Here is a 15226-nt window from a genome sequence, read left to right as displayed (position 1 = left end):
ACCCAGCTCCAAAAACTTCGTGTTACTCTGCTTCTTAAAACCTAAGCTTTAGGGACGCCTGGGTGGCTCAGTCGTTTAAGCGTCTGCCTTCAGCTCAGGTCATGATCCCAGGGTCCTGGGATCCGGTCCCACATTGGGCTCTCCGCTCCGCGGGAGCCTGTTTCTCCCTCTCTCTCTGCCTGCCACTCCCCCTGCTTTTGCTCTCTCTCTCTCTCTCTGTCAAATAAATAAAATCTTTAAAAACAAAACAAAACAAAACAAAAAAAACCCAAAATATAAGCTTTATTTGTGATAAAAATGTTTTTTATCCATTTGGACATGGTTTAGGTGAATGTCCAAAAAGGGGAGTTAACCCTCTATATCTGAATTGGACTCTCCCAGCTAGTTTTAGGCACCCCAAGCGTCCTCCACAGGGGGACAGAGCAGAGCTAGCCCTGCTCCTCCTACTGCAAGGTCAAAAGAGCAGGGCAGAATGTATCCTTCCCATCAGGAGGGACACCCAAAAAGAGAAGATGAAGGGGCAAGTTCAGTCCCTCCTTTCAAATTCACCAATTGGCTATCTCTTTTTCTCCTCTGGGGGGGAGTGAGTGAAGAACGGGAAGAATGGCAAAGGTGTTTACATTTTCCATGGATCTCTTCTGTGAATTCCCCTTCCTTTTTTCCCGTATCCCTTTCATAGCAGACACGTGTTGATTTTGCTCATCTAGAATCCATTCCTCCTTCTTCTGGAGTAGCCCCTTGATCCTTCTTTCAGAATCTCTTGGGCCACGTGGATTGTTTGGGACTGACCCCATCCCACAGTTCCAGGGATAAGCCCACGATCCAGGCCTGGCCAAGCAGAACATTCTACCCCTCCGGCCACAGTGATTCCCAGCCTGGGCCAGCTGACTACTCCTGGAACTTCTGCTAGAACTCTTGGGAAAGACTTTGCCCTCTGTGTTGGAATTTCCAAGCTGGGAGAATGGGAGCCTGGAGCTGCTGGGGCCACCTCTGCCATCTTGTGGGGAGAGCCTGCCACCATACAGGAAAGCGGAATGGAGAGCTGGAGAAAGACATACAGTGTTCTGTTGACATTGTTAGAGCCCCTGATTTATGTTCATTATGAATGAAGTTGATGAACATTTCATAGGTTTTTCCTTTTCTGCGAAGTGTTATTTATATCCTTTACTTATTTCTCTACTGGACTGTTGGTGTTTTTCCCATAGATGTGAAGGAACTTTTTTTTAAGTATTCATTTTTTATTGAAGTGAAATTCACATAACAAAATTACCATTTTATTTTTTTCGAGATCGTATTTATTTATCAGAGAGAGAGAGAGAGCACAAGCAGGGGGAGCTGCAGGCAGAGGTAGAGGGAGAAACAGGCTCCCTGCTGAGCAAGGAGCCTGATGCGGACTCAATCCCAGGACCCTGGGATCATGACCGGACCTGAAGGCAGACAAATGCTTAACCGACTGAGCCACCTAGGTGTCCCCAAAATTACCATTTTAAAGTGCACAATTCAGTGGCATCTAGTACATTCACAGCGTTGTGCAGCCATCACCTCTTTCTAGTTCCCAAAAATTTCCATCACCACCAAAGAGACCCTGTATCTGTTAAGCAGTCGCTCTCCATGCCCCACCTGCCAGTCTCTGGCAGCCACTCATCTGCTTTCTGTCTCTGTGGGTTTATCTAGTCTGGATATTTCATATAAATGGACTTCTACAATATGTGGCCTTTTGTGTCTGGCTTCTTGCAGTCGGCATAATGTTTTTTGTTTTGTTTTGTTTTTTAAGATTTTATTTATTTATTTGACAGAAAGAGACACAGCGAGAGAAGGAACACAAGCAGGGGGAGTGGGAGAGGGAGAAGCAGGCTTCCTGCCGAGCAGGGAGCCCGATGTGGGGCTCGATCCCAGGATGCTGGGATCATGAGCTGAGCCAAAGGCAGACAGACGCTCAACAACTGAGCCACCCAGGGACCCCTGGCATAATGTTTTTGAGGTTCATTCATATTGTAGCATGTATCAATGCTTCATTTCTTTTTATGGCTGAGTAATATTCCACTGTATGAATAGAACATGTTTTATTTCTCCATTTATCTGCTGATGGACATTTGGATAGTTTCCACCTTTTGGCTAGCATGAGCAGTGCTGCTATGAGCATTTGCGTACAAGTATTTGTTGGAATCGTATGTTTTTGTGTATTAGGGAAATTAGTCTTTGGCCTGTAATAGGTATTGCAAATATTGTTCTTCAGTTTGCAGTTTGTCTTTCACCTTGTTTTATGGTGGTTTTGACCAGGCAGAATCTTGAAAAAATTGTTAGGCAGTTGATTCTGTCAGGCTTTTACGGCTTACGGGTTTTGTGACACAGGAAAGCCATCCTCATAGTTGAGGTTATAAAATAATTCTCCCATCAGAGCTGCCACTTATACACTCATTTCCTCAAATGGGATTAAAAACAGGCCACTTGCCCTGTCCCCCTGGGGTTATTGTGAGGCCCAAATAAGATAAGTGATATGAAAGGGCTTTATAAAATATGAACCAGCATATACACGCACGGTATGTTGTCATTGCCACTATTAATTGTATGCAATCCTGGCACTAACTAGCTGAGTTCTGTGGTTGCTTTCGTTTTGCAGAGCAGAGACTGAAGGGCAGAATTTTTCACTGAGCCAGCCAAGGATGCAGTAGTTGGTGGCATTGGAGAATGTCACAGAAGATATCAACTCTTACTGGTCATCTTGGGAGGGTTTCATATTTGACCAAAAAGTCCCCACAAACATTGCCTTAAACCCAAAACTTTTCTCGTCATTCTTCCTCAGAGTAGAGTCTTTTTTTTTTTTTTTTCTACCAGGAAAAGAAACCAGTTTAGTGAGTTTTGTGTTATTCAGCTATAATTGTGACTCGAGCCTCATCAATGGCCATTTTGAAATGTTTTCCTTATGTTTTTAAACCTAAATTCTTTTTTTTTTTAATGGCAAACTTTAGCTTGAACAATGTATTGGTTGAGAAAAAAAGTCAATACTTGACAGTGATTGTCACAAAATTGTCACTACAATGATCGTACTGATATAGAACTTGCATTGGTTAAGTTCTTGGGCTCCCATATCAGTCAGACCTGGGTTTGAAGATGATTCTGTTAGTAGCTAGTTGTGTGATACTGGAAATTGCTTCATTGCTCTGTGCCTCTGTTTCCCTATCTGTAAAACAAGGATGATTACAGAACCTGACCCATTGGGTTGTAGCAAGAAGTCAATGATAAAATCTGTATAATATACTTGGCCCTGATGGAAGGCTTGATAAGTACTAGCTATTAGGATAATTCAGGAATAGCTAAGAGAATTTAGGAAATGAGCCTGAGGTAAATGGAATATACTCTTCCCGGGGGTATTCCCATTCTTGGGGGGTGGCACAGATCAAATGACATGTTAGAGCCCCTTGCCCTGCCACATACCACACTTATTTTTGGAGAAATCTGATTTCTCTTACTACCTTGTGAAGGGTACTCACCAGGCATGGCAGTTGGTTCTCATATAACAAGGAAGAAGTGACCATGTGGAGGAGTGTTGCAGAAGGGCGGCTGGGAGGCCAGTGAGCCTCGGGGAGGATTGGAAGGAAAAAGTCGAGGGCATCATACCAGGGGGCCTGCCCAGGTCATACCACCTCTTCCTGTGGAAGGAAGATTCTGGGTGATGTGGTTTCACTGTGTGTGGTGATGTATTTGCAGGGGACATAACGGTTGTCTTATTTTTTCCTCTCTTTCTGCTCTTGACCCAGGGATCTATGGAGCCCCAACTCTGATCCTGGGCCCAGCGTGTTTGGGCCCTAAAAAAGAAGTAACATTTGTGGGACCTCTGCTATGTGCCAGGCACTTTAAGTTCATGAACACCTTGGATTCTGTGCTATGAGTAACATCACCACCATTTTATAGACGAGGAAACTGGAGTGAGGCTCAGTGAAGGCACAGAAGCGACTTAGGGCCCCCCACAAGCTGGTAAATGGCAGAATCGGAATTTTAATCACCATCTGTCTTACACCAAAATCCAGCTCTTTTGCTGCTCAGCACGTAGCTCTATACCATACTACACTTCCGTTTCTAGAGCCTTTTGTGACATTTCTGTGGCTCAGTGCCCTACACATGGGTCTCCCAGAAATATTTGTGGATTCAAAATTTTAGTAACGATGAGAATAGCTGACACTTACTAGTTCCTGCCTTTGACAGGTTAAGTCAAGCAGGTTAAGTCACTTGTGCCGTTTCTCAGAACTACAGTGGCAGAGCCAGGCAGGGAATCTAGTCTGTCATATCTCAAGGTGTGCAGCACTTAACTTTTTTCCTCTGAGGGTCTATGCTTGAGGCAGGGATGCTAATCTCTGGGCACATCATTCTCAGCTAACATGGATGGCTTTTGTTGTTTTAAACTGGTCCTGAGGGGGACCTCTGAGGGACTGAGCCTGCCCCTGAGAAGGGTGAAGCAGGAGGGTGATGGCACTGGCTGTGGGACAGTACTTACCAACTCTGTGACCTCCTATCTGGGGACGTGAAGCTGTAATAAGCCCTGTGATTCACAGCCAGACTTCTCCCTGTGCTTTCTCCAAGCAGATCCTATGCCTCCCCATCTATAGGCTTAGCTCAGACTGTTTGCTGCAAAGGAATATCCCGTCTCCTCCTGACCCCCCGGCCCCATGCTTGTCTGAGGAGACCCATTACAACTGCCACCTTCTCTGGGAAGCCTCAATGGAGAGCCATGGATTCATTTCTGAACCCAAATCCAATCATTTATTATGCACTCCGATATAGGCAAATGGGAGACTATTTTGAGAAATTTGTGAAAATACCAAACTGAGGGGATAAACATATTAATGACAACCTTAATATGTGTAATTCCCATGCTCAGAAACCCTATAGTGTTTGATTTCATTTTTTGTAAAACAAATCTTACTCTACCGAAGAGCATGTGAAATGGGTTTAATCTCTTTAGTAGAATGCAGGATACTTGAGCATTTGCATGGCCAAAATCTGGTATCAGATAGCCTATGTTTGAATGCTGGTGACCTTGGGTAAGTCCCTTCCCATATCTCTGCCTCTCTTCCTTCATCTGTGAAAGAGGGGTGCTTTTACTATGTTGTTGGGTTTTTTTGGGGAGGATATCATGGGGTAATAATAATTGCTACCATTTATTGAGTGCTTACTATGTGCCCAGCACTGTGCTAAGCTTAGCTTTACATTCTTATTTGATCCTCCCAAGAGCTCCCTTATTCTTGAAGTCCCTTACCCAGCAATATTACCCAGCAATATTTTCTTCCCCATAGCAAGAGTCTTCTTCTACCATATTGTATCATTTACTCATTTTGTTTATTTTTCCTCTTCCTCTTCCAGGGCCTCTTGCCTTGCGTGACTCCAGGAGGCACCATTCACTGTGCATTCTGAATTTGGCCTTTACCGAGAATATGAACGTGACTGGTGGGGATTTCCCCGAGTTGTGTAATGTGGAGACCTGGAGCTCCAGGAGGACAGGGATCTATCTTTTCTTTTCTTTCTTTTTTTTAAATGTGTGTGTGCTTATTTTGATCATTGCTGTATCCCTGTATCCGGAACTATGCCTGATCTATAGTAAGTTTTCAATAAATATTTGTTGAAAGAATGAATTAAAAAACGCTTAAAGAGAGCCCATTTTACTGGTGAGGAAACTGAGGCGCAATGAGTTATTGATTTGCCGAAAGCTCCAAGAGACACTGAGGCAGCTGGGTGTTTCCAGCATGCCTGCTCTCAACAGCTTTGCAAAGCTGCATGTCTGAAATGCCTGGCATTGTCCCTGCCAGCCCGCAGTTGCTCAACAAATATTAATGAACTTGCCTACATGGGTCAGCCTCTCTCCTTTGCTAGACAACCCCTACAGAGTAACAAACTGTCACATAGCTGTTGCTTTGAGAAATTAAATTAAATTGCAAGGTGCAAAGAAAAGGTGAACCTTTTGGAGTTTTTGGAAGAAAAATTCCTAACCCGACTGCTAATGGAATTTGCAGGGGCCTCTCAGGCCTTTCCCACCCGATTCTTTTTCCTGCTGCCTTCCCTTTTGTGAGCATTTCTTCCCCTTTTTGCTTGCAGTGAGTTCTGCTCTCCTGTAGGCTACAATGTGTCAGTTGTTATAAAATCCGGGAGGTGGAGCTTGGTGACGAGGTGGGTGGGGGAGCGCTCAGCCAGCCCTGCAGGGCGAGCAGTCCAGCCCTGGTTCACCCGAAGCTTAAGGCTTGCAGCAGGAGAACTTCCATCTCGCTCTCCTGGCTTTGATCCTCACTGTACATCAGACCAGAGGCTCCGAAGGGAGGGAGGATGCGAGATGACCGGCCCTTTGGCAACCTGACCATCTCCTTAGCAGAGCTTTTGAAAGCCAGCTGGGGACTGACTTCCCGACCAAGGAGGCACCGTGCCTCTCGTGAATGTGTGTGTGTGTGTGTGTGTGTGTGGGTGTGGGTGGGTGGGTGAGCCGGTGTGAGTGAGTGAACGTGTGTGTATGTGTGTGTGTGTCCGGATGAGTGTGTGAGTGCACGCGTGAGTGTATTTGCGTGCATGTGTGTATGATCCCTCTCGGTTATTATTTCTGTGGAAGAAAAATCTTGAAAATCTGGGGCAGGTTACTGTGCTCCTGGGGTTGTAGTTCTTCTTTTGCAAGAAGAGCTGACCAGACCAAGCTACTAGAGACATTTTTTTCGGCGAGTAAAGAGAATTTTCCTCCCGGATCGAGAGGGATTTTTTTCCCCTCCGGCTCTGCAGCCGAGTAAAAGAGATTAGTCCCTAAACCTGTGAAATCGACTAGAGCCGTGTGATTACCAGGGCTTGAGAGAGGACTTGGGAAGAAAAAGAGAAATAAATCAAACAGCTTGTCAGTGCCTTTGGCCACGTTGGAAGATGTCATCTCAAACTAAGTTCAAGAAAGACAAAGAGATCATTGCCGAATATGAAGCCCAAATAAAAGGTGAGATGCGGGCTGGGGAGTCATGCTTCCCCTCCCCTTTCCTTTTTCTCTTGCTTTGGCTTTCTTTTACCCTTTTCCTCCCTGCCATCACGAAATGTTGTTATGCATCAATAATCTTATTGTGAGTGGGAACAGTGGCAGCCGCACAAGTCCAGACTGGTTTCAACTGCAGAGAGCGCCGGCGCTGGGAGTATGGATTATAGAATGGGCAGCAATCACTGCATTGCAGGTGTGTGGGGAGGATCTGACGCCCGGCTTTAGGAGTGTCTCGGATACTCCATCATCTTGGTGGTGACATGTCACTCTAAGGCCATTTTGACAGTCACCACCTCCTCCCCCATCCCATGCCGAAAGCCCCTTCATATGATTTTTTTACAATCTGCTTTTCTTTTTCTTGCCTCTTTTTGGTTTTTGTTGTTGCTTTCCCTTTCCCCTTTCTCTGGGCTGGGATTCACATGCATATGCACAGGGAAGCAGCATCCCTGGGCTGCCATTCTTTGTCAGTGTCTCTCTGCTGGCCTGGGTTGCCATGGATGAACTGTTATAGGGCATATTGATCCGAACTAATGCAGGCATTTAAGCATAAAGAGGGAGCTCGGTGCAGAAAATGTATTCTCTCACAGTGTGCAGCCCCAATCACCATCCGGCTGCTTGCTAGCATGTAGGGGCATCAGCCTTCATTCAAAGCCAACAGCTCAGTGTGCCGTTTCGGCTGGTTGGAGCTGCCTGGCTGCCGTAGTGCCCGAGGACGCCTGCCAGCAGGGTGAGATGACCTCTGGCTGCTTGGTCCAGCTTTGCTGCACGGGGGGCACACTCCTCTCTGAAGCTGCTCCCTAAATCCTCCCTAGCAAGGGGAAATAGGACACCGGACACAATGGCATAGACAAATGCAGGCGGGATCCGCATTCACGCCAGACTGGGGTTCTCCCACCTTCGTGAGTTTTAGGCTCAGCTTTGGTGAGGAAAACCTAAAAGCACCATGCTCACCCTTTCTCTGAGGATGTACCCTGAGGGAAGCCTGGGCCTGCCCCTCTTAGTGTCTGGTTTCTTTCTCGTCCTGGATCTCCTTGCTGCGACACAGGCTGTGTTGTGGTCTTCCATGGAAAGACTGAAGGCAAAATACATCTTCAGGGGATACCAAGGCCTGCCCTTGAGGTTCTGGGTGGACTATTAGAGCAAGTTGGTTATTTGGGGCCCAGGTGACGTGAGGCTGCCACACCTGCTTTTAGGTGCTGCCGCAGCTCCAGACTTGGTGACCCAGGAAGTCGGGTTGCCTCCCCAGGAGCACCGGGAGGCCGGCATCCACAGCTGCTGCCCACGCTTCAGATGCTTGGGAACCTTTGGGAGGGGAACAGCCATCAGGGGAGGGCTTTGTTTTTTTTTTTTCCCCCAGTCTCGCCAACCGTCTTGTGCCTTTTAGTTCTGGTCAGACCCGGCATGCTAATCACCTCTGGGTCGACCCCAGGGCAGAAATAAGCAGAAAACCCTTCTCCAGTTTTCAGTTCAGTGTGGAAAACAGTGACTTACGATGTTTCAGCCTTGCTGAGGACTTAGAAGCAAGTCCTTTATTAGTCAGAGATTTGAATTCACCCGACTGCTCCAATACAAAAGCCTAGGTTTGGTCTTTGCATACACACTTTTTAGGGAGTTTATGTTTTATAAGACGAATGTAGCTGATTATTATTGTTCTTTTTAACTGCAGTTCCCAAGAAAAATGGCACAGTAGAGAAGGGGATGTTGAGTTTTGGACAGTTTGGGGTTTTTATTAGCATTGTCGTGGTAGGGAGCATGCTTGTCTCATTTTTGGATTGCTACCACTGGGACCGTGAACTTTGCTTGAGGATCAATTAAGCATTTATTGCTCCGGCTGATTCTTTTACTTTTTACCTTTCACCTTTATTTTAACAACTACTCAGCAAGCCCAAGGTAACGCATTTCAGCAGGAAATTTGTCCAGATGATCTTGTCTCTCCCAGACTCTAAAGGTCTGGTCTAACCTACATTCTGGTTAAAGGAATTCAATTTTATTCCTTTGGAATTGACACCCACGCGACTTAGGTCAGGTTGTTGCTGTGCCTGAAACCGTCTGGAATCTTTTCTCTCAAAATTCTGTTAATCATCATCATAATTACTGATGTCCATACAGGGCTCTACAGTTTCTCTGGCTCACTCCCAAACATCACTACTCGTGGCCTATACAATGTACAGAAAGGGTTTGTATGAGCTCAGTTTTGGAGATGAGGAAACTGAGGCCTCATCATGTGGAATGACTTGCCCAAGGTCACAAGGCTGGAAATGTGAAGGCAGCCGGTCGTCTTTCCCAATACATTGTTTGCCTGAAGCTGCCCCCTGAAGGATTGATGTTAGTAGCAGATGGCGGTTTTGTGGTGGGGACTGGCTGCCTCTTGATCGTGTTCCATTGTTTACCCTCCTACTTTTATCCCTTGCCTTTGTTGCTTGCCTCTGAAGAATGTTTGACCAATCACCAAAAACAACGCCTGATGCCAATTTCCTTTCTCCCAGGGTATCATATGGCCAATTTGGTGCAAACACTTCACTTAGGTAGATTTTGTCCTCTGTGAGTGGAGTGAGGAGAGTTTGTGGTTTTTTAAAAATGACACTGAGTTCTTTGTTGACTTATTCTCTTTTATCTCTTTTTGAAGAATTTATTGACCTAAGGAAAAATTTTAAAACTGCTTCTTTTTTCCTGTTGTAAAAAATTTCAGATCCATGCCTTCTCTTGCCTCATCAAATACTTGAATCCCTTTGATTATATATTTGCAACATAGTAGTATACCATGTGCTTTTACATTTCCAGTGATGAGGAACTCATCACTTCCCAAGTCTACATATTCTACCTATGGATAGCTCTGGCTGTTGTGTTGTTTATGTCCACCTATTGCTTTTATATTATCTTCCCCTTGGGACTTCATAGAACAAGACAGATGCTGCTTCTTCCCCATGACTGCCCGTTGGATGTTTGGAGACTCTGATCCTAGCCCCTGGACTATGATTATCCTCATTTGCTCATGTAAGGTGCTTATCTGCTGCTTAATCATCTTCTCTCTCCTTTGGATTTACTGTATACTGGGTTGCGAACTCTAGTGCCTTTGGGTGCTTGGCAGATAGAAAAAATGAGTGAAGCTGGCCGAATAAGATGATTTGTGGTAGTTGGTCACCACTTCATTGAGGGCAATAGAAGAAAGGGTGGTGATGATTATGGTAGGCTTGAGAGCATGTGTCCTGTCCAAATGGAAAGTCAGTACTTGGGTTCAGCCTGTTGTTGCCATTTAGGAATGTAGGCCTGACTAGATCTTTCAATTTCTCAAGAGATACCAGAAATCTAGATGAAAGCTTTATGCTATTAAAGATGTTTTTCCAAGGTACACCTGGCTGACTCCATTGGTAGAGCATGCGACTCTTGATCTCGGGAGTCATGAGTTCGAGTCCCAAGTTCAGTGTAGAGATTACTTAAAAAAGTTTAAAAAAGTTTTGTGACTCTTGATCTTGGGGTTATGAGTTCAAGCCCCACACTGGGTGTGAAGATTACTTAAAAATAAGATCTTAAAAAGAAAGATGTTTTGCCAAATTGACCTTCAAAAGATCATACTATCAAAAACCTTCTTCAAGAGTGGTAGCAAGTTCTAGATGAAGGTCTCTGGATGTGGTCAGAGAAAGAAAACAGCTATCACCTCCTTTATGCTACATGTAATGCTTCTACTAATATAGCCCAAAGGTTGAATTAGCCCTTTCACTGCCCGCCTCCTCATTGTACCATATCTTTTATATCTGCTGTATTTTTCCAATCCACTAGGCTAGGAGTTTTGTCACAGAAAAGAAAATGAAATGAATTTAATAGGACTTGTTTTTGGTGACCCTGTGCTGGCTCCAGATGGACTCTGCTTGCTGTCTGAGGTGCTTACAAGTGTCCCTTTATGAATCTGTTCAAGAACTTTCCTTGAGAGTGACATCACATTTCTCTAGCCTGGAAATGGCAAGCTATAACTTCTTTCCCCTTTTGAAAATCAGAATAACATTTGCCCATCTCCAGAGTTTTGGCATCTATCCTGTTTTTCACAATTCCCTCAAAGATCACTGATAGTGTTTGGTAATCTTATTTGCCAGAGTTCCTAGTATCCTGGTTCTAATTCATCTTGCTGTCAGACATGATGATCTATTCTGCTTTTATTCAGAGTTCCCATTTCCATTTCATCCTAATAGAAAATTGAAATAGAAACACAGTGATTGACTTTAGTGTTTTGTTTTTTTTATTATGCATCTGTAGTCATTTTAGGCCATCTTCTTAAGAGCAAAAGTCTAGAATTTGGGGGAAGAAGAGCAGATTTTTGAAGACGATCACAGAGAAGAAGTATTTCTTTACTCATTCATTTATATATGCATTCGATAAACATTGATTATCTACTTTGTTCTTAGTGTTGTGCTGGGGGTTGTGAGAGATGCAGAGTATATGATATATTCTTGGTTTTCTAAGATTTTTCTTGAAATATGGTGATAAAATCAGTGAAGGAAATTTAAAAAACTCAGAACACAAAAACTTCTAGCTGAACACCAGAATGAGTTTAGTTTGAAAGAGATTATGCCATTGCATGAGTGGACGAGCTCCTTAGGAACCCTCACTACTCTCAACAGGCTCCAAGGAGGAAAGGACGCTGGGTTGGGGAGACACTGGGGAGTAAGTAGGGACTGTGGCTGATTAGTGAGCTCACCTAGAGGAGTCAGCTGCTGCTTGGCTCCAGTTTTCACTGCCAGGCAGGGTATGAGCCCAGAGTGGTCAGTTCTTTCAGTGTTTCAAGGGCATCTTTATTTTAAAACAAAATGTCCTGATTTTTATTTTTAATTTCTAAATTTTTAAAAATTTTAAATTAAAAACATTAAAACATTGGATTGTCTTTTTTATTTTTGAGCTGTAAGAGTTCTTTTTTAAATTAAAGGATAGGGGCACCTGGGTGGCTCAGTCAGTTAAGCTTCTGATGCTTGATTTCAGCTCAGGTCATGATCTCAGGGTCGTGAGATCAAGCCCTGTGTGGGGCTTTGTGCTCAGCGTGGAGTCTGCTTCAGATTCTCTCTCCCCCTCTCCCTGCTCCTGTGTGTGCTCTCTCTCTCTCAATAAATAAATAAAATCTTAAAAAAAACAAATTGGAGGATAGTTGACATACAATGTTACATTAGTTTCAGGTGTGCAACGTAGTGATCCCACAACTCTGTATGTTAGGCTATGTTAAGCTCACAAGTGTGGCTCCCACCTGTCACCATACAACACTATTACAATACCACTGACTATATTCCCTAGGCTGTGCCTTTCATCACCGTGACTTATTCATTCCATAACTGGAAGCCTGTACCTCCCACTTCCCTTCACCCATTTTACCCATCCCCCCACTCCCTCCCTCTGACAACCATCAGTTTGTTCTCTGTACTTATGGGTCTGTTTCTGCTTTTTGTTTATTCATTTGTTTTGTTTTTTAGATTCCACACATATGTTAGGTCACATGGTATTTGTTTTTCTCTGTCTGACTTACTTCACTTGGCATAATACCCTCTAAGTCTATCCATGTTGTTACAAATGGCAAGACCTCATTCTTTTTGATGGCTGAGTAATATTCCATCATATACATACATATATATATATATATATATATATGCCACATCTTTCTCCATTCATCTATCCATCCATGGACACTTAGGTTGCTTCCATATCTTAGCTATTGTAAATACTGCTGCAGTAAACATAGGAGTGCATGTATCTTTTCAGATTTGTATTTTTGTTTTGTTTGGGTAAACACTCAGCAGTGGAATTACTGGATCATAGGGTATTTCTATTTTAATTTTTTGAGGAACCAACATACTGTGTTCCACAGTGGCTGCATCAATTTACATTCCCAACAACAATGCCCAAGGGTTCCTTTTTTTGCACTCTAAGAGTTCTTTATTCTGGTTACAAGTCCCTTAGCAGATTTTTATTTGCAAGTACTTTCCCCCATTCTGTGGGTTGTACTTTCCCTTTTTTGATGGTGCCCTTTGAAGCACAAAAGTATTTAATTTTTATGAAGTTTAGATTATCTATTTATTCTCATGCTTTTATGTCATATCTAGGACTCTTTTGCCAAATCCAAGGCCATGATGAAAAGCTTCTGATTTTTAAATAGCTCAGATTTTTAAGAAACACTGTGCTGCCTGAACAAACCCATCAGTAGGACATCTTCAGCCCATAGCCCACCACTTTGCAACTTCTGGCCTACCAGCTGAAGTCCATAAAAGGTCTTGGTGATGGAGCCTCAGCCAGTTTTCCTGTTTTATCTTCAGTTGTTTTCTCTATAATAAGCCTGTGCTTTCACAACCACATGAAACCAGTCCTTGTCTCTGAGTCCTCCATGCCCCTTCCCACCTCCAGATCTTTCCACATTTGTGCCTTTGTTCTGTTTAAAACTTCTCTTCTCACACTTTCTTTGTCTGGCCAACTCCTGACCATCCTTCAGTGCCTGCCCAAATGATACCTTCTCCCGTGATGTCTTCCTAATAACTCTCCTAGGCAGAATCAGTGCTTGCCTCACATCTGCCCCCCACATTCTGAGCCTTATTATCCTTTATTACAATCTTGTGATTAGTCCTTTGGCCATGAACTCTTGAGGCCAGAAATGCTCATGGTCATTTTGTTTCCCCAGTGTGGTTGGCACAAGGTAGGTTGAGAGAGTGGCTGGTAAGTTACTAATAAAAAGTTTTACTCTTACAACTTTTAGCTAACATAGTTATTCTCTTTGACATGTGTCTTTGTCTGCCATAACAAAATACCATGAACGGGGTGGTTTAAACAATAGACATTTATTTCTCACAGTTCCGGAGGCTGGAAGTCCAAGATCAAGGTACTAACACATTTGGTTCCTGGTGTTGTAGATGGCTGTCCTTTCTCTGTATGCTCACGTGGCCTTTGCTCAGTGTGTGGAGAGAGACAGAGAGCTATCTTCTTCTTCTTCATATAAGGGCACCAATCCCATTATGAGGGCCCCACCCTCATGACCTTCAACTAAAACTAAATTAGATAACCTAATTATCTCCCCAAAGCCTCATCCACCTCCAAATACGATCACACTGGGGGTTAGGTCTTCAACGTATGAATCTGGAGGGGGAGACACACTCAACCTATGACAGCACCCATATTTTCTGTTCCATTGAAAGTAGGGGTTTTACTGAGAAAGGAAATATTCTCCATAGTTTGCTGAAGTTCCTTGTTTGTCCCTGATAGTGGAGATTTGGTGAAGGCTGATGTGTCAAAAGCCAAGGTGATGTTTGATGAGGTGATATTTGCCATGATCATGGTGGAGTGTGCATTCCAGGCTCTTTCCAGTTTGGGGAAATCAATGGATCTGGGGGTCTGTATTGGCTGTTTTTGGAGTTTTCCCCACCGGAGTTTTTTAGAGACAACCTTTCCTTTCTAGAAACCTCTCTTATTCATTCATTCCTTCACTTACTCACTCATTCATCAGTGATGGTTACAAGCTATGCTTCAGGTTATATAACTTTATTTAGCGGTGGGAGATCATTAATTTTTATTTAGCTCTAGGTTTCAGTCATATATAGCAGTATCTCATTTTGTGTTCTCAGTAATTCTCTGAGGTAGTCATTATTATTCCCATTTTATAGGTTAAAAGCTCTAAGGTTCAGAGAAATAAAGTTACATCAGATCGCATGGCAAACAGGGGCAGAGCTAGAGTTTAAACGGAGCCTTCCTGACTTCTAGTTGTAAAGGGAGGCCAGAAGCATGCCAAGGCAATGTGGCTCTGAAACCTAGGGGTTCCTTTACTGGGGGGCCAGTCTGGGATGGGTCTTAATCTTTGACTTCCTACTCTTCCTAAAACTTCAGCTCCCCTTCTAATCTGACTTTTCCTAGTGCTCACTGGATGCCACCTAGCTGTGTCAGATACCTTCACCCTGCCCCCCCCCATGGAGTCACCTTTGGCAAAGTGCCCACAGGAGATAACTCCTGTAGACTTGACTGAGGCTGCCATATCTGCCTCTGTCAACCTGGAAATATAGAACCAGAAACCTAAGTGGTCTTCTAGTCCAGTTCTCCCACTTCTCCCCGCCTAGATGTGGAAACTGATGTTCAGAGAAGGGTTCTGGCTTGCAGACACTTATAGACCATAGTTGCAGGAGGGGGAAAGCTCTCTCTGCTAGGCCCATTGCTGTAGGCTCGTGCCTGGCCTCTCGTTGGTGATCCATAAATGTATGGAGTTGAATGCCTCTGGTGAGTGGT

At 44.0% G+C, this 15226-nt stretch overlaps 1 protein-coding gene across 6 annotated transcripts in view; it reads left to right on the top strand.

Annotated features, from left to right (window-relative positions):
- The first annotated feature begins 6471 nt into the window (after positions 1-6471).
- The window catches only part of SRGAP3 (SLIT-ROBO Rho GTPase activating protein 3), a 238976-nt gene continuing 230221 nt past the window's right edge, over positions 6472-15226 (top strand). For all 6 annotated transcript variants that reach the window (XR_012380949.1, XM_073901592.1, XM_025885417.2 and 3 more), the window contains exon 1: positions 6472-6955. Coding sequence is in view for 5 of the 6 variants with exons in the window: in XM_073901592.1 (XP_073757693.1) it covers positions 6889-6955 (67 nt within the window). In the remaining variant the exon portion in view is untranslated. The remainder of the gene's footprint in view (positions 6956-15226) is intronic.

Source organism: Callorhinus ursinus, unplaced genomic scaffold (assembly GCF_003265705.2).
Source record: "Callorhinus ursinus isolate GAN/ISIS: 27379988/994484 unplaced genomic scaffold, GSC_fseal_2.0 scaffold15, whole genome shotgun sequence".
Lineage (NCBI taxonomy): Eukaryota > Metazoa > Chordata > Mammalia > Carnivora > Otariidae > Callorhinus > Callorhinus ursinus.
The sequence above is the reverse complement of the archived record's forward strand: the minus strand, read 5'-3'. Positions and strand labels throughout refer to the sequence as shown.